Source organism: Drosophila miranda, chromosome XR (assembly GCF_003369915.1).
Source record: "Drosophila miranda strain MSH22 chromosome XR, D.miranda_PacBio2.1, whole genome shotgun sequence".
NCBI lineage: Eukaryota > Metazoa > Arthropoda > Insecta > Diptera > Drosophilidae > Drosophila > Drosophila miranda.
Genome location: NC_046674.1, coordinates 29,731,670 through 29,750,874, shown reverse-complemented (window position 1 = coordinate 29,750,874; position 19,205 = coordinate 29,731,670). Strand labels below are relative to the sequence as shown.

Here is a 19,205-nt window from a genome sequence, read left to right as displayed (position 1 = left end):
GTCATCTCCGTAGGCGGTTTGAAAATGTTTATAATTGCTTCAATATTTTGCTCTTCCGCACCGTTCCGCATTTGTTTCACGTTTCATAGCCATAACAAACTACTTAGGTCATCAATTATGAGGTGAGACACTTGCACCTCGAGCGCCGGCAATTTTGTCGCTCTGCTGTTGCTTCTGCTTCTGGTTCTGTTTCTGGTCTTTTGTTGGAGATACTTTTATTGCTTTCATTATGATTTCATGTGGCGTGAGGCACGTTCTCCAGCGCCATCACCATCACCCTCATCTCTCCCATCAGATCCGGAACATTCCCCGATTTCCGCAGACGACCATTTGTCTAACTTGGGCTTGAGGGGCTTCTCTGTAGAATGAGGGCGGTTTGTTAATAATGTTATCTTTTATTTATACAGCGTAACTTTTGGCTTTTCGCTTAAACTTTTTTCGGGCGTTTTTGTGTAAATGTAATTGCATTTGGCTCACCTTGATGGCAGGTCTCTGACAACTTGAACTTTTAATTTTTTTAAGTTAAGGGTACATGGAGAGGCTCTACGTGATGCCTGGCATGGTAGTCACATCATTTGAGCGACTAGTATGCTAATGTTCTTCCAATGTTTTACTTTTCCTGATTTCAGGGATCCTCGGAAGTAGAATCACGTATGACTGTTCACCCTAAAAATCAATGAATGGATTAAAATGGGAACTGAAATTAATTTGACTGAACCTTTTAACGAAGAGGAATCATGCCAGGACTCGACTGCATTCAAGAACCTTTTAATGTACTCTGTTCGAGCTGTGATTTTTTTAAAAACTATTTAACCGCTAGCTCCAACAGAAATATTCATCGATTAATGATTCATTATTTGTATATTTCCAATAAATTAAACAACGTTTTTCTTAGAGAGTAGACAAACCAAGTAGATGCCCAGTGGCACGGTGGCTGGCAGTGCCACAAATAACAAGTGGTACTCATGGTGTTGCAACCTAGGGCTTGTAGGTGAGGGGTCCGCCACAGTTCTTGTAGCAAAGGTAGCTGGGGCGAGTGCGCCACTTGCGGCAGTACCGTCGATAGCAGTTGTTGGGATTGGGCGAGGGCGGGCGGATAGTGGGTGGCCGAACGGTAGGTGGTTTATTGGTGGGTGGTTCATTGGTGGGTGGTTCATTCGTGGGTGGTTCATTCGTCGGTGGTTCATTCGTGGGTGGTTCATTGGTAGGTGGTCCATATGTGGGTGGGTCTGTTGGGGGCTGAGTTGGTGGATTCGTTGGCGGACCAGTAGGCGGGTCAGTCGGTGGCTGCGTTGGCGGCTCCGTGGGTGTGTCCGTTACGGGTGTATCGGTGCTGCAGTCGTTGGCCACATCCCCAATGAGTTGGTTCAGCACACCCACATCTGCCAGCACATTAGCGTTCACATTTACCAGCTTGAAAATCCTATTATTGTCGCCCACTATCTCCGTATTGGGGCCACCTTCAAAGAGAGAGAGTATTATAAGGATTGGTTTCTTGAGATCTCCATCTCCGAAGTGCACTTACGGTTGACACTGTTCCCCACGCAGGCGGCGCCGCTGCCCTTGATGATATTCAATGCTGCCACATTGGCCAGGATATTGGGCTCCACGTCGATGAGCTTTATGATATCATTGTTGTTGCCTACAATGATCTGTCCGGGTCCACCTGCAAGAGTTCGACTATGAGGACCAGGTCTTCGAGGCTGATTAAAGCTTCACCACTCACTCTTGACTTTATTGCCAACACCAACGCCCGACCCGGAACCGGAACCGGAACCGGAACCAGAGCCATCAATGCTGTTCAGGGCCAAAAGGCTGGCAAGTACATTGCCACTAACATCCACCACATGTATGAGCTGGTTGTTATCGCCGGTGACACTGTCGCCGCTTTGAGTCAGAAAGTTTCCTGCAAGAAGACCACCAGAGGAGGAGCCGGAAGAAGAAGAACCTCCGCCCGTGATGCTGTTCAATGCCAAGGCATTGACGCCAATTGGTAGAGCGACATTGACCAATTTCGATACGACATTATCGTTCCCAGTGACCTGGTCGCCACTAGCTGGAAGGGAACGCCCAACAATAGATAAGTCAGCCTCTAGAAAAGTATCCATCCCATCCGTAAGCTACTTACAATCGATTTGGTTGCCAATGAGGCCCGATCCGGTAGAAGAGCCACTGGCGCCCGTGATCTTATTAAGGGCGAGAACATTGGCTCCGATCGGAGCTACCAGATTCACCAGGCCACCGAGGACATTATTGTTCCCTGTCACCGAATCTCCCTTCGCTGTGAGGAATCAGAATGTCAAAATAATACAAGTGACAGATCATACAAGAAAACGCACCACTAATACTGTTGCCAATGTTTTGAGAAGAACCACTTGTAGAGCTTCCAGAAGAAGTGGAGCCTGATGAGCCAGTGGAGCCTGTTGAACTAGTGGAGCCTGTTGAGCCTGTAGAGCCAGTAGAACCACTGGAAACAGTGCCTGAGGAGCCAGATGAGTCAGTCGAAGAACTACTTCCGGTTGAATTACTTGAATTCTTTCCGGTAATGGAGTTCAAAAGAGAAACGGCCAAGCCCAGAACAATATCGGCATCTACAAGAGTGGTCACTGTATTGTTTTCGCCTTTAATAACTGTACGTGGGCCCTCTAGAAATATACAAAATAATACACCAGAAAAATACGATGAAAAAGGGATCACAAAGCGATGATTATTGATGTGATTGATATTGATATTGGGACGAATGTGTGTGCACTTACGCTGGTTTGTGTTGGTAATGGCGCCACCCGACACTTTGGTAAGAACGGGAGCTACTGCCCCAACGACAGCGTTTGCACTAACGAGGCTAGTCTTCGTGTTTCCATCACCCTCAATGACAGTGTCCGCTGCCTCTGTATATAGGTAAGTTAGATAGTTAAATGAGGAGATCCTGTCTGTATAGGAATAGGATCAACCCAACTCACGTTGATTGGTATTTCCAACAATTTGTGTAGAGGAGCTACTAGAAGAACTGGAGCCTGTTGACGTTGACCCAGTGGAACCACTCGATTCAGAGCCTGTGGTGGCAGATGATCCAGTCGAAGAACTACTGTCGGCTGCAGTACCTGTACTCTGTCCGGTGAGGGAGCTCAGAACTGCAAGGGCCGCCTGGACAACAGCATTGACCTCTACAGCGTTGGCCACTGTATTGTCTGAGCCCGTAATGGATGCAGTTGGACCCTCTGCAAATATTAAAAGAGAATATTGAATATTAAAAGAGACTGGATGAAAAAGGGTTTATAAATCATTCATAGATGTATAAAATCAAAGAAGATCTGTTAAGGAAGAGCGAAATTTTGGTCTGAGCCGTTATTTTCCAGAGAGCCAGCAAACGAAAAAGAGAAATGATCAGAAGGTGTAGATCACATTGAGGATGAGCTGAACTTTGGACAGTTATCTGGAAAATATATCACTTACGCTGATTTACGTTGCCCAAGCTGCCACCAGATACATCGCTAAGAATCGGAAGTGCTGCACCAACGGGAGCGTTGGCCTTAACCAGACTTCCCTGGAAGTTCCCAGTACCGTTAATGACAGTGCCCGCCTCTATGTATAGAAAATTGAAAAATGGAACTAGTTGAATGAGGAATTCTTGTGTGTAATGGGATCAACCAACTCACGCTGATTAATGTTTCCAACGGTAGGTGCAGCAGCGCGCTTTGCGGTAGCCACCGACTTCGTGCTCATCAAACTCTTGGCATCCAGGAGGGGACCACCGCCATTGAGGCTATTGAGAGCCTCCACATTGCTGTTGTTGGGGGTACTCACAATGGAACGATCGAGGGCCGTCATTAGGCCGAGCAGCACCACCTTGGCCACACCCATCTCGAGGAGGCGCACCGCCCAGCTATCGGGAGTGGCGGCACAGAAGCCGCTCCTGTGGCCTTGCGCAATTGTGGTGAGGCTGTCCAGCAGGGAGACGATCAGCATGCTGAAGGCGTTCACCTGAAGCAGGCTAATGCCATCGGAACCCACTGAAAGGGAATGAGAGAATACTGCGATTAGTCCTAATCATCACGTATCATTCGCTGCTAATTACAGTTACTCGTTACCCACTCAAAAATTATCCCTAATTCGTTCTAAACTTACTTTCTCGGAGATTTTGGATGATGTTGTGGGCCTCGCTGCCCGAGGCACCGCACACCTGCAGCAGGGTGTTGAGGATCGTCGTCAGCTGGGTAACATTCCTTGCCTGCAGGAAGCTCAGAACCGTTTCGCGTTCCCCCTTAATTGCGGCCAGGGGATGGCCGGCGCGGCGAGTGAGTCGAGCACCTGTGCCTTCTGCCATCTCAAAATCATCCTGCTCCAGGGCTTTCTCCTGCCGCTTCTGTTGGGCTGTGCTGCTTTTGATTATCTGCAGCACCTCGTTATCATTGCACTCGATGCCATTAAAGGAGCAGAGGGCCAGGAAGGAGTTGAGTGTCAGGGTCAGACTATTCTTGTCCTGCGACTTCTCAATGTCCCGGATGATGTGGCCACAGCTGGCCTCCGATTGTGCACCAATCAGAATGTCGATGATCACATCCATTCCCACATGCAGCAGTGCCGCTTCGCTCTGGGTCTCCTTGGTCACGACGCTGCGCAAGGACTTCATCGTGGTCTCCTGGAAGGGTGTGAGCTTAATGCCACGTGCCTGCATGCTGGCCAGCAGAAGATCGGCCAGGTCCTTGGCGGCCAGACGTCCGATGTTCGTCACGCGTCGTACCACTTGGGCCACTGTGGCTGTTGTGGCTGTTGTGGCTGTTACGGCTGCTGTGCTGGCTACCATGTCAGGTGTGGAAGTTGACGTTGAGATGGAGGTGGAGGTGGATGTGGATGTGGAGGTTGACGCGATTGAGCTGATGAAGGATGGGGTAGAGGAAGCGATGGGCGACCGCTTAGTTGGCTTCGCCTCGTGGGGTATGAGGAAGCAGGTGGACAACAAAAGGAATAGCTGAAGGCGCCACATCTTGAACGATTGGATTCTGAACTCTCGAACTCTGATCTTTACGCTGATGGAACTCGTCTGTGATTGATAGATCTCGCCACGATCCGAGCGCTTTTATGGTCGATGCTTATCGCCTCTTGTAAGTTCCATCTCCCTCTGCGGCACAGCGATAACCACATGCCACATGCATTGGCATGCTGTAGACGTGCCACCCGATCGACATCATATCGTTGTTTAAGTGCATTCTTTCGGCATGTTCTGGCATGGGTGGTGGTTCTTATCTCCACCTCGAAGTTAAAGACAAATCAATGCTTTGGTAGAACAAAAATGTTCAAGCTTCACCAGAAACTTTATTGGGAAGATCTGACACCACTTGGGAACAAACATGTATATTCCTCAGACAGATGTGATTCCTTAAGTAGGCTTCGATTCGAATGAATATAGCTGTGCCAAATCTATTTTTATTCAAAGTTTTCGGTGCCTAAAGTCTCGACTTATTTATGATGTGACCCTTCCACTAGAGTCATTCAGCGAAAGAAACTCTCAGCTGAAGAGGTGTTCCGCAGGTGGTCCAGATAGCCCCAGCTTTCTGCCAAATCCAGAACTGTGGCTATCTTTTTTTTGGTCCAGCACGTGCCCCAGCTATTGGGGCACTTTTGACTCTGCGATTTCCGTATAACGATACGAAACACTTGGCCCGAATGAACGTTGTGCTCGTATAAATGCACAAAGCCCGCCTCAGTGTGTCCAGTTAGAAGTTAGACCAACAAACCAAAACCTAACCCAATCCAATCCAATTAAACATAATCCGATGGCGGCCTTCAAACAGAACCAGCGCTTTGCTCTTCTCCTCTTGATCGCCCTGGCAGGCAGCTCAGCGGCACAGACATTCACCCAGGAGGATCGCGGCTCCATTCTGAAGTTCATGGGTGTACTGATAAATTTCCTGGACTTGGAGACGGACAATGCCACTAGCACAGCGGCACCCAACACAAATGGCACCAGCGTGGGGACGACGACCACTTTGCCTAGTGAACCCACGGGCGAAACTACAGAGAGCAGTGGCACAACAAGTAACTCCACGACAGGGGACTCAACGAGTGGGACCACAACTACGCTGCCATTGAATTCAGCGGGATCGGACACAACCACTGAGGTCGCCTCCACCACTGTAAGACGTCGCATTTGCTTCAAACGCGTCTGCTACAAATTTAGTGCCGACAAGGGTTATATCTACTAATGGCGAGAGGCGTACTTGTTACTCTCAATCGTTAGGTGACGAGCTCTCAGCGAAATTCATAACATTCAGCAACCGAAATTTTTCAAAAACATCCAGAGCTGCACCTTGAGAGGGGATCCGACTATTTATTCAATATGCACATGCAATTTATTTGTTTTAGCAAGAAACGGACTGAACAGTTTTTAACAGTTCCAGTTAATCCCAGGGAAGATTGACATCGAGTACTCGTTACTTCATCGATAAAAGAGCTTCAAAGTAATCGTTAATCTCAAGTACTCAAGCGGTCTGGAGGATATCAGCAAGAAGAATCAATCCTTATTCACAGATATATTCCATTTCATAGCTCGTTGCACTCATTACACCACTCGCTGCTTGTGTAGACTAGTTGAATCCTACGGTACTTCCCTTGCGCTACTCGACCTTTTATGCCGCGGTAAATCCGCGTGTAAATTTAGTATGCAACCCTGGATTATGTAATTGAAATCATTTCCTGAGGAGCAAAAAAAAATCAATATTTTGTAAATCAAACTTTATTCAGCAATGATACAAAAAATATATCTGTATAGTATAATGACAAATATTCTCTGCACATGAAGCCTCTGCTGCTTTGCTGCTTTGCTGCTCTGTCGCTCCATCTTTCTGTCTTTCCCCAGAGGCCTGAACAAATTATTTCAATTAAAAGTTTTCGAGCAAAGCACTTAATGCCAACACAAGTTGTGCGTTTATGTGCGCAAATCTTAATTGTGCCAAAAATACAAGCTATAAATTTGTATTTCAACGAGACACCACAGACACAGATACAGATCCCACGAGTGCCCACAGTGGATGAGGAGAGGGAGTGGAGTGTAGAAATGAATGTACGACTACGAGTGTGTATGAGTGTGCATGTGTATATGGTGTGTGTGTGTGTGTGTGTGTGTGCATTTGGAAAAGGACAACTCAAACTGACAGACAAAGCCCATTGGCAAAAGCTTTGTGGCTTTTCATTGAGTCGTAAACAAATGAAATTTAATTCGTGAAAAGATTTACTTGAATTTATTGTGCAAATAGTTGAATGTCAACGATGCCGCAGCAAGCCATCAAATGGAATTACCCTTCTCCACTCCACTCTGCTCTTCCCGTTTGCATTCCCAGATTCATTCATTCAACATTCATTCCTATGTGCCTCCTACGTCGGTGAGTGTTTTGTTTGTGTAGTGCAAATAATTGCCAAATGAAATGAAGCCACAAATATGCATGGACTGACAGTTGCTGCTTTGGATCGTGCTCGACTTTCTAATCGAATTTCTAAAATAATCTCAAATCCGACTGCCATCAATGGTAAGGAATCCACAAAAAAAGGGCATTCATTCCATGGAAATGCGAGTGCAATTCCTTTCATTAACGGGTACAAATAAAAACTAGTAGCATCTGCATACATATAGAAAGTAGTAAAAGCTCCTAGATCACTCTATTAGAATTCTGTCTTTTAGACAGCAGATGCCGATGATATAGTAATACTTTCGTGTAAAGGAAGAGCCTGAAACGCAGTCATTGAACCTCTTTAAGAGGCAAGTGACAAGTAGGGGCTTCAATGAGTTCTCTCTTGTTAAGGATAACTTTTGTGTGTACATTTGCGATCCATACTTTTTATCCCCCAAAATGAGTGCTACCAAATTAATTGATTTTTCTTTCGTTCTGTGGGCCGTCCTGAGAACTTGTTGGGCTTCGGGCTTAGGTTTGGGTTCGGGTTCGGGTTCGACTTTGCCTTCCTCGCTGGCCCCGCGCCACGTGCCGCAGTCATTTAATTACTGACTATATTGTTATTATTATTTATTCCACACCCCCCAATCCCCTCCATGTGCGTGTCAACAACTTAACGAAGTTATCATACACACACACACACAGAGAATGAGAGGCACGCACACCAAGGCAGGGGATTAAGCGACCGCCGCGTGAAGCACTTTAAATTAGTTTCGTTGCATAAACAAGGCCAAGGTGGACGGGGCAAAGGGAGAGTGTGGCATGGCAGGGCGTGGATTGAGACGCGTGCCCACAAACTTTAAAGACAATCCGGGCCATGAGCTTATCAGACATCAGAATTCAACCACTAACCCACCCACTCCCTCTCTCACTTTCCACAAAGAGTTCATGGACCGATAGTGATAAAAACGAGAAAGAGAAAGTATAAGGAGCAAGGGCGAGAGTGAAAGAGATCTTTAATTCAAGAAAAATATATCCAATAACAAATAAAAATAAAATAAAACTGACATACAGACGGGCAGACGGGAAAACGGACATGAGCATTCGTATCGGCTTTTGATTGGTGATCATTAATATTTATATGTACATTGTATGTACATACATATATTGAATTTGGAGTTTGAACTGCAAATATGGGCATATCCATTCCGACGTTACATTACGTTTTGCATAACACATTTTCATAGTAATTACCAAAAACTTAAGTGGTTTTTGAGCTACTAATATATTAATTATTTAATGTAAAAACCTTTCTTGCTTTTTTTATATTAAGCATCTGAAGTAAGTTACTGGCACTACAATACGCAATTCCGGGGTAAGAGCGGAGATTGGGCAAATTTGTTCATTCTATTATTCATTATTATTAATGGAAAATATGATTAAAAAATCTGATTTTTGCTGATTTAGATAGTTTTCACGTTAAATTAGTTAACGTTCAATAAATAAAGAAAATAATATTGGCGCAGAATTATATGGAAATGGGTTTTATTGACTTTTAATGTTTTTATGCATGGTGGATATTATGCGAAAATGCCCATATCTAGTCTCAATCATCAACCGAAAGGTAGCTTTGATCTACTTTTTAGTGTCAGAACTTTAAAGAGGGAAATCCTGGCGATTTTTAAACCATTTAACACTGCAGAGATCTTCAGTTATTCAAAATTTCAAATGACGAAATTTGTATACCCGATACTCAAAAAGGATAGGGGTAAATTCGCCGACCCCTTAAAATATACACATATATTCCTGATCAGCATCAACCGATATAGCCATGTCTGTGTGTCTGTCCCTATTAGCGCCTAGATCTCTACAACTTTAAGAGCTAGAGCAACCATGTTTTGTGTGTAGGCTCCTGTGATATCACACTGAATCAAGTTTGTTTTACAATTTTTCCTTTGCCGAAAATCAGTGGCAAAAATCAGCTCTTCCCTTTTGCGAACAGCGATTCCAAACGACATATTAAATTAACATAAGTCAGCTCACATAAATATGTACATAGTATGTATATAGTACTTACTGAGTACCAGGTATGGAGTAAAGCGGCGGCCCGAATATGTATTATACATGCGGATTATACATATGTACATCAGCCAATGCGACATGTCACTAAAAGACAGTTCTTACATGCATTATACACGAGAACAATTATTGCGAACCCCAAAAGTATGCTTGCTTTTCCCGAAAAGGCAAAAGACGGACCGAGCCTCGTTTTTCACTTTTGCAGACAATGTATGATTTCAAGGCGAGTGTCTCAACAATTATAGAGCGGTTACTCCCTGACACCCTAACAGCCCCCTCGTAGTGCTGCCACCAGCTGTCATGAGCCAGACTTGATCTTGAAACTTGAGGAAAAACCACAAATTTTTGATCATAATGGAAGATTGTATAACTTTATTGTGTTTTCAACTTCGGCAGGCGGCTCCTGCTCATCTTGGATAGCTTGGTCCTCTTGCTTATCTTAATCATCGTTATAAGCCTGGTGATTATTATTAGCCAGGAAACTACTATTAACCGGGAGATAAGTATTATCGTCCTCAATGTCCTCAAGTGAATCAAAGTCCGATTCGGAGTCCGAGAAACCGTCCTCGTCATCCATTACAATAGGGGCTATCTCGAACTGCAGCTTGGCCACCTCCTCTGACAAGTCGAATTGATCCGGTTTGGCGTCAGTCTTCATTTTGTTCACGTATGGAATTCAAATGAAGTGCAAAGTTTTAAAATTGAAATTTTATTTTGTTGCACGTTTAGTTACGTATATGTAAGGTATATGTAAGGGTATCAAATAAGTTGTTAGATATTTCATGGCCTAACTTGACGCAAAGTATCCATATTTTGGCTCAGAGCTTGGCACACTCTTTCCGATACTTTTGAGGGTTGTATAGATTATCGTTTTTAATTTTCTAGTCGCATTCCTGATTCCGCATTCTCTAGCAGTTGGGTGTATGAGGAAGCGGAAGGAAGAACTCGAAGGACATCCACAAAAGACATAAATAGATTGGGGTATGTGGATCCAGCAATGATACCGAATGTTTTTCTACAGATACTGACAAACTAGCTTACAATCATTAATACCAGCACAAGAAACAATAATTTCAATTAACTAACAAATAACATTAAATAAATGTATGGAAATATAATAAACACAGTAAAAAACGAGAGGGAACGTTGTGAGTTGCTGCGGACACCGCAACTCTACGGTTATACCCGATACTAAGTCAGTATGGCTCTCCTCCGGCAGACGCCGCTAATATTAAACGACACGACAAAGAGTGCGTGCGAGAGAGACAGAAAACCAGTCTGAGCGTCACGTCGGGCGCTGCGTAGCCACTGCAAATTGATTTGTTCCTATTGGCTATAAAAATGATCTGATCTGATCCAGATTCAGCAATCTGATAGATATGGTCATTATCTATGATTCTGCGTTTTTAGTTTTCTCGAATGTGCAATATTGTGGATGCAACAGATTTTCGTTTTTTGTGTGGGCGGAAGAGGGTGGGGCGAAATTTTGAGATACACGTTCTATAGTAAGATCTAACTGGAGTGCGAATACCAAATTTGGTTACTCTAGCCTTAATAGTCTCTGAGATTTTTGAATATCCCCAGATTTTCGTCCTTTGGGCGGGCGGAAGGGGGTGTGGCGAAATTTTGAAACAAACTCGTCTCGGTCCGATATATTAGGAGTGTGGATACCAAATTTGGTTGCTCTAGCTTTTGTAGTCTCTGAGATCTAGGCGCTAATGTTTTACTCTAAGCAAAGCCGCCTATGCTACGTGTGTGTTAGAGAGAGACAGGGCGAGAAAAAATGAAATTGTTTTCTTGATGCTGGCTATAATAATAATACGATCCAATTCAGATTCCGCAGTCTTAAAGATATGGTCATTCTCTACAATTCTACGTTGGTTTGGTTTTCTCATATCTTTAAAATTGTGGATGCCACAGATTTTCGTCCTTTGTGGGGGCGGAAGTGGGCGGGGCGAAGTTTTGAAATATTTTTGTAGCAGTGACATATCACAGAAGTCTGGATCAAAAACATCGTTGCTCTAGCTCTTATAGTCTTTGAGCACTAGGCGCTGAAGGGGACGGACAGACGAACAGTGGACCATACAGCAGAGTTGGTCGCACCACCGAGATGTAAATCCAATGCATCAGAGCCGGAGATAGGCCCCATGTGCTGCTGAGCATCTTCTTGGATGCATAAAGCGCAATGGTGGCCTTCTTCACCCTTTCCAATACATTGGGTTTCCATGCCAGTTTACTATCCAGTACTGTGCCCAGGTATTTGACTTGTGTTTTTGGGGTTAGCCTAGTTTGATTGATCTTCGGGGGGGTCCATATCGGTAACTTGTACCTCTTGGTAAAGAGGATGAGGTCCGTCTTGTCCGCGTTGATACTGAGTCCTACTTCTTCCGCCCACTCGCGTATCTCCCTGAGTGTTCGTTGCATTAGTGAGCTGAGGGTCGATGGGCAAACACCCGTAATAAGTATGCTTATGTCGTCCGCATAAGCTGTTATTATTGGGGCCTTCCTTTCGTATCTCTTGATGAGGTTGTCGACCACCAGATTCCACAGGAGGGGCGACAGGACTCCACCCTGGGGTGTGCCTCTGTGTGCCTCTTTCACCATGGAAGCGGTGCCCCACTCTGATTGCACCCGTCTGCAACCTAGGAGGTTCCTTATCCACAGGTTGATTGCTGGGTGTGTATTAGTTGCTACCAGGCAATTTGTTATTGCTTCCGTAGCCACGTTGTTGAATGCTCCGGAGATGTTCACGAATACTCCCAGTGCATACTCTTTATTGTGAAGGGCTTTCTCAATGGTAGCTACTACCGAATGTAGTGCGGTCTCCACCGATTTCCCTTTAGTATAGGCATGCTGGTTGGTTGACATCAGTCCCCCTACCTCATTCCTGATGTGTAAGTCCAGCAGCTTTTCTAGCGTTTTTAATATAAAGGAGGTAAGGCTTATCGGTCTATAGTCCTTGGGACTCGCATGGCTGCACTTTCCTGCCTTTGGGAGGAAGACAACTCTCGAGGTTCTCCATTGGATAGGGATATAGCCAGTACTTATACAAGCTGTGAATATTGCGGAGAGCCATGGGGTAATCGCCTCTTTGGTCACCTGCATCATGGCTCGCAATCGCATCATGGTGCCCGCAAAGGAGTCTATTGCCCAGTGGATTCGCTTGGTGGTTAACAAATCTGTTGGGGGGTGTTGTTCCTCGGTTGCTAGGTCCTGGTGCTCTTTGGCATCAGCGACCTCGGTGCAACCAGGGAAATGTTCCTCCATTAGTGCTGTTAGGGCTTCGTCACTGCCCTCTGTCCACTGTCCGTCATCTAGCTTTAATTGGCTTTGTATGGTAGGCTGCTTAGAGAGCAGCTTCCGTAGCCGTGCGGTTTCTGGTACTTTCTCGATGTTGGAGCAGAAGGTCCTCCACGAGTTCCGTTGTGCTTTACGTATTTCCTTCTTGTAGCTCCTGAGTAGGAGTCTGTATTCCTCATAGACGATCCCTTCGTTCGCTTGTTTGGCGATCTTAAAGAATTCCTTGAGGTTGTCCCTTTGAAGAGAGAGATCCCGGCTCCACCAGAGTGGCTTGGACCTCTTCTTCGTCCTCGAGGGTTTGCACGATGTGTGGTAGGCGTCCAGCAACGCGTTGGATAGGGTCTCTAGAGACTTCTCTATGTCCTCCGCGGATTTCACTGTGCCCGGACTCGCGAGCTTCGAAGTAACTGTCTTTTTAAACTTTTCCCAGTTTGTATTCCGGGGGTTTCTATAGACTATTACCTTCGAAGAATGTTTGAAGTCGCACTTAAACTGAATGTACTTGTGATCTGAGAAGGAGGGTCTTTCAAGGACCCTCCAGCTAGATACCGTAGTACTGTTTCCCGTTGCTAGTGTTAGGTCTAGCACGTTGGATAAAGTCGGACCCACGAAGGTGTGCTCCTCCTTGACGTTTGCTATATATAGATTAGTATAAAGTATAAAGTCTAAGAGTGACTCACCTCTATCATTGATGTCGGTGCTTCCCCACACATTGTGGTGGGCATTGGCATCCGTCCCGATGACGAGTTGATAGTTTTTGGGGCCGGCTTCTATCACCAGGCTCCTGAGTTCGTCGGGTGGTGCGGGTCTGTCGTGAGCCATGTAGCAGGAAGCTACCAGAAGGCGCTTTTCCTCGCTTTCCAGCATCACAACCGTCAGGTCATCCGTGCTGTAATGAGACATAAGGTAAGCATGGATTCCCTTTCGTACGAGTACGACGGTTCTGTTCCTGCTTACCGATGTTGCGTAGAACAGGTTGTGATTTGAGGACTTTAGTCCGGCCACTGAATTGCCTGTCGCAATCCAGGGCTCCTGGACTAGAGCTATGTCGGCGAGCCCTTGCTCCATGGCGATGAGGAGCTCCGCCGACGCTACCTTGCTTTTATGCAAGTTTAGCTGCAGCACACTCAGCATGGGTGGCTGGCTCACTTGCATCCGACGGGTTGACTACTAACGTCAGGTCACCGTCTTCCTCGTCTTCGTCCTCAAGCGCAAGACCCTGGGCGGCCTCCACGATGGACTCGAGACCTAAGTCCTTTTCCACCTCGCCTACCTGCAGGGTATGCGCGTCCTTGTCCTCAGGGTGGCGCTTTTTGAGGCGCAGGTAGACGCTACCCATGCCCCACGCCATCTTCCCGAACTTGGGATACAGCAGATCCTCTGCCTCCTTGTTTATTTGGAGGATCACACATTGGCCCCCCTCGTTGGGTAGTGGGCTACCAATGTGTAGGATCCTCCAATCGGTCGTTGGCACGTCCGCGTTTTGCCGCTGAAGGAGCTTCAGCGCTCGGTCTCCCTGGATTGTGATGGGGAAGAGTACCTTCGCCTTAGGCTTGGACGGGATAAGCTCCCGGTCCACAACCTCCAGCTTGGCCCCCTCCCACATCGCCTCCAGTTGGCAGACCGTACGCGTCAGCCACCTTAGGGTTGGATCGTCGTTGCACTTTAGGATCTTAACCCCATTTAGCCACCCAGCACCATCGAACGTGGGCATAGGGGCCGCGGGGTCTTCTTCCATGTGTGCAAACAGTGCGTCGACGAGACGCGCGTGCACAAGCTTCCACTGTGCCGCTGACATCTTGCCGTTTTCCTCGCTCCGGTCGATGAGTGCCACGATCAAATGTCGTTTGGTCACATCGCTGACCTTCGCGTTCGATTTCGATGGCTTCTTGGCCACTTTCGGTGGAGGGGCTGCACTCTTGGGCCCGCGTTGCCGCTTGCTCGCCGGAGTGTCTTTAATGGCACTCTCAGTCGAGCGTTGCCTCTTGGTGGCCATCATCTCCTCCACCTTATTGGCATATTCGCCATTCGACGCCCTCATCTGTGGCATCTGGGCGTAATGTAGTCGGCCCTCCTCTACTCGCTGCTCGGCCCAGGCTAGCTTGACCTTCTCCTCCTGGGAGATGTCAACTTTACCTTGCAGCCGGCTTTTGATATTGAGGGCCGCTTTGTATTGTGCTTTGGCCTTCATCCCCTCCTTGGAACGCTTCGGCCCTTCCCTACGCAGGGAGCTGGTGCCTGGTTCCGGTGAGCGGAGAAGGCTCTCTTCCTCCGTCCTGCTCATAGAGAGCACGCTCTCCAGATCCGTGTCTGTGTCGACTACGGCATCTGTGCGGCTCAACTTGCAGGCTGCGGAGTGAGTTGTTTTTGTTGTTGTTGTTGTGGATCTAATATATCTAATATACCCCAATACTCATTTTGAGTATCGGGTATAATAAACGAATTATGTTTTATTTTATATAAGATAAGCCATGATGCAATTATACAAGGTGGTCTCGTCGGCAAAAGTCAGTCCCTTAACGTATGCTAGCAATAAGTGCGAATGATATAAGCTAACATAAACGAGGGGGAACGTTGTGAGTTGCTGCGGACACCGCAACTCTACAGTTATACCCGATACTAAGTCAGTATGGCTCTCCTCCGGCAGACGCCACTAATATTAAAAGACACGACAAAGAGTGCGTGCGAGAGAGACAGAAAATCAGTCTGAGCGTGACGTCGGGCGCTGCGTAGCCACTGCAAATTGATTTGTTCCTTTCGGCTATAAAAATGATCTGATCTGATCCAGATTCAGCAATCTGATAGATATGGTCATTATCTATGATTCTGCGTTTTTAGTTTTCTCGAATGTGCAATATTGTGGATGCAACAGATTTTCGTCCTTTGTGTGGGCGGAAAAGGGTGGGGCGAAGTTCTGAGATATACGTTTTATAGTGAGATCTAACAGAAGTGCGGATACCAAATTTGGTTACTCTAGCCTTAATAGTCTCTGAGATTTGTGAATATCCCCAGATTTTCATCCTTTGCGGGGGCGGAAGGGGGTGTGGCGAAATTTTGAAACAAACTCGTCTCGGTTCGATATATTAGGAGTGTGGATACCAAATTTGGTTGCTCTAGCTTTTATAGTCTCTGAGATCTAGGCGCTAATGTTTTACTCTAAGCAAAGCCGGCTATGCTACGTGTGTGTTAGAGAGAGACAGGGCGAGAAAAAATGAAATTGTTTTCTTGATTCTGGCTATAATAATTATACGATCTGGTTCAGATTTTGCACTCTAGAAGATATAGTCATCCTCTACGATTCTGCGTTTTTAGTTTTCTCGTATCGTCGAAATTGTGGATGCCACAGATTTTCGTCCTTTGTGGGGGCGGAAGTGGGCGGGGCGAAGTTTTGAAATATTTTTGTAGCAGTGACATATCACAGAAGTCTGGATCCAAAACATCGTTGCTCTAGATCTTATAGTCTTTGAGCACTAGGCGCTGAAGGGGACGGACGGACGGACGGACGGACGGACAGACGGACAGACAGGCAGGGCTCAATCGACTCGGCTATTGATGCTGATCAAGAATATATATACTTTATGGGGTCGGAAACGATTCCTTCTGGACGTTACACACATCCACTTTTACCACAAATCTAATATACCCCAATACTCATTTTGAGTATCGGGTATAAAAAACGTTAGGAGTTTGGGAGGTGTGTTTGAGAGGGAGAGGTAGTGCTTCATGGCCTCAGAGTCTCATGGGTAACTGTAACTGTGCCGTTTCCCGCATTTTGCACGGAACGACGGAAAGGACCGCCCGCTCTCGAGACAGACAAAAGACAAGGGCGGAACGCAAGCGCGGCCACTTCTATTTAGAGTCCTAGGTACAGGGTCCAGACCACGTCTGACGGACCCCCAAAAAGTGCGTAATGAGTAGCCGAAGCGGGGGGAGCCAGAAGAAAGACTCAAACTTAATCGCCAGAGGCTCGATTAAAAATTAATGTAAATCGCATTAGAGCAATAAAGCGATGATGCAATAACCATGTACTCGAATACAGCCAGTACATAGGGGTGTAGTGGCAGCAGCAGCAACAGAAGGGGGGGCAGAGGATTACAAGCTGCCAATCCACTTGCCACATGACGCAGACCGGTGCCCATTGTTTAGTGGTTGAAACGCCGGGCCTCCTCTTCCTTTGCTGAGCCCATTGTCCTCGCCACGTCTGCTGAAACCTAATCGGCTTTGCCCACAACCCAAAAGGACGTGCACAGGAGGTATGCACAAGAAAACACGATCAAGATTCAGAGATTTCATACATTTTGGTGACCTCAGTATTTATTTCAGTTAGTTTCTCAGTTATTTTCCTCAGTTAAACCGGAAATGAGCACGGGACACGAGAAAGTTATCTCGTCAAACCCATTAAACACTGGCATTTCGGTGGCGTCCATGTTGGAGTCGTTGTCGGTTTCTGTGTCGGTGTCGGTGTCGATGTCGATGTCGATGTCGTCCACCACTATCTGCTCGACTTCCTCTCGCACCTTCTTCACCTCTTCTTCGAAGTTGAATGGATCGGGTTTAATATCGATTTTCATATTTCAAATGAATTAAGAATCAAATAGAAGTACTCAAATTGTGCTATTTTGCAATGTGCTTTTTTGCAGGTTTTCCATAGAGAAGGTCTAAGCACTATAGACGTCCGATTGTCACGGCCTAGCTGATATCTATCGATTGTTGCAACCAATAGTTATGAAGGGATCAAGTGGCAGCCCCCAATGACGTCACGTCTAATACAAGTGCAAAAAAAAAAATACAAAATTAAAGCGCCAGATATAAAACGAGTTAAAAAGATATTTGGACTGCACCGTCGGAAGAGATCGTTGCAATATGCGGTACCGCTCATCGTTTATTTGCTATAAACCAGACTCAAGAATGTGACAAGCTTGGATAAGTTTAATTGTGAATTGGTTGTGCACAATTGTATGTATGTATGTATTGTACGTGTGTTGTTTTGCGTGTACGCAAAATGGTATCCAGGAATGCCAAAGTGCTCAAGCTTGTACATTGCTAAAAATGGCTGGCAATTTTGCATTGTAGTCTGTCAATTTAGGCATCGGAAGCTGCTAATTGTGTATTGAAGCAAAGTCCATTTTAAACTAATAGAAGCCGGGAGGAACATTGTCGTTGTCGGTGTCTTGTTCGATGATGACGACATCTAGGTGCTCGTCCTGCACGTAGAAGACCAAGTAGGTCTGGTAAAGCATCTCCGGCTCAAAAACAGGAATGAGGATAATCTAATATAATCTTCATAGCAATACTGTTTAAATCACTTCACACGTCACACTTTGGGTAATACTTGTACTTACTTTGCGGTTTTTTTTCCGAGTTGTGACTCTAACCTACTCAAGTGACTCCTACCTCAAATGTAAGTATAATTACATCAAATATAATGATATATTATTGCTTATTTCGTTTCTCTAGGACTAACTTTTCCAACTCTTGCCTTGCCAGTGCCTTAAACAATCGGGAACGGAAGGAAGCCTCTTGCTAAATGGAATGAAGGAGGAGTGGAACGGCAAATATTAATGGAATTTTGTCATATTTACCATCATTGGAGTGCCAATCGGATCTATGAAAGTGTGCAAAGAGAAAAATCTTTCAACACTCGGGCAGCTTCATTTAAGTCCTGTAGGCACATGCTTTATTTAATTTCCCCCCATTGTATTTTTTTATAGATTGAGGTGTTTCAAATATGGTTTAGATTACAGAGAATCCCCATCCCGATCGTAGCTATCATCGCTTTCAGAGTAGCTTTCTATAAGCTAATCTTTAAATTAGGTTATAGTTTAATAACTATTTAATCGTTATTTAATTTTTATGAAATTAATTAAAAGCACCGATAGATTGAAATATCCACAATTCGAGGCATCAGATTTCGAGTCCGAGGTCACCAAGTCCCTCTCGTAAATGTCATCATTATGATCTAAGTCGGGAATTCTCCATAAAAATAATTGTCATTATCACTCGATTATAATTATTCTTTTTACTTACTTTGCCATTTCATTTTTGTTAGATATGGTATACATTATACAAATTTCAGGGTTGATCTGAACACCGCTTGATCGGTTGACAAACCAGCCTCAGATCACTATTGTCGAGGCATATTTATTGTAATGAATCTAGAATTTAGTCTTCAAGTGTGAGAAGATATTCACTGGCATATTCAGTCGGACTCTGAAGAGCAAACTATAAAGCAGTGACTCGCAAAATAAGAACAAGTTTTCAAAGCGATCTGCACATCATTAGGGACCTTTGATCCCCTCGAAGGTGATTGTTGAAGAGAGCTGGAAGTTTCTTTGGAGGACTTTTCCCTACCATAATTTTCACACCGTCTGAATGTCGCCTATATCGGATTATCAGAAACGGAAGAAACACAAGTCGACTGGGCAAATATCAAACAGTGGG

At 45.5% G+C, this 19,205-nt stretch overlaps 2 protein-coding genes and 1 long non-coding RNA gene across 3 annotated transcripts; 1 reads left to right on the top strand and 2 right to left on the bottom strand.

The window, feature by feature from the left end:
- Nucleotides 1-842: 842 nt before the first annotated feature.
- Nucleotides 843-5,060, bottom strand: LOC108153726 (serine-rich adhesin for platelets). The gene is made up of 10 exons (XM_017283853.2): nt 4,126-5,060; nt 3,657-4,010; nt 3,454-3,582; nt 2,961-3,218; nt 2,757-2,888; nt 2,340-2,645; nt 2,129-2,281; nt 1,727-2,056; nt 1,526-1,666; nt 843-1,460 (listed from the first exon to the last, which is right to left on the bottom strand). Exons 1-10 carry the CDS (start codon nt 4,982-4,984, stop codon nt 979-981), a joined length of 3,144 nt encoding a protein of 1,047 aa, XP_017139342.1. The 5' UTR covers nt 4,985-5,060; the 3' UTR covers nt 843-978.
- Nucleotides 5,061-5,467: 407 nt separating this feature from the next.
- LOC108150810 lies at nt 5,468-6,798 on the top strand. Its single transcript, XM_017279115.2, has one exon. The coding sequence runs from the start codon at nt 5,775-5,777 to the stop codon at nt 6,201-6,203; it is 429 nt and encodes a 142-aa protein (XP_017134604.1). The 5' UTR covers nt 5,468-5,774; the 3' UTR covers nt 6,204-6,798.
- An 11,248-nt stretch (nt 6,799-18,046) lies between these two features.
- LOC117186491 lies at nt 18,047-18,916 on the bottom strand. The gene is made up of 3 exons (XR_004471551.1): nt 18,792-18,916; nt 18,347-18,737; nt 18,047-18,287 (listed from the first exon to the last, which is right to left on the bottom strand). It is a non-coding gene; the product is annotated as an uncharacterized LOC117186491 (long non-coding RNA).
- Nucleotides 18,917-19,205: the final 289 nt, after the last annotated feature.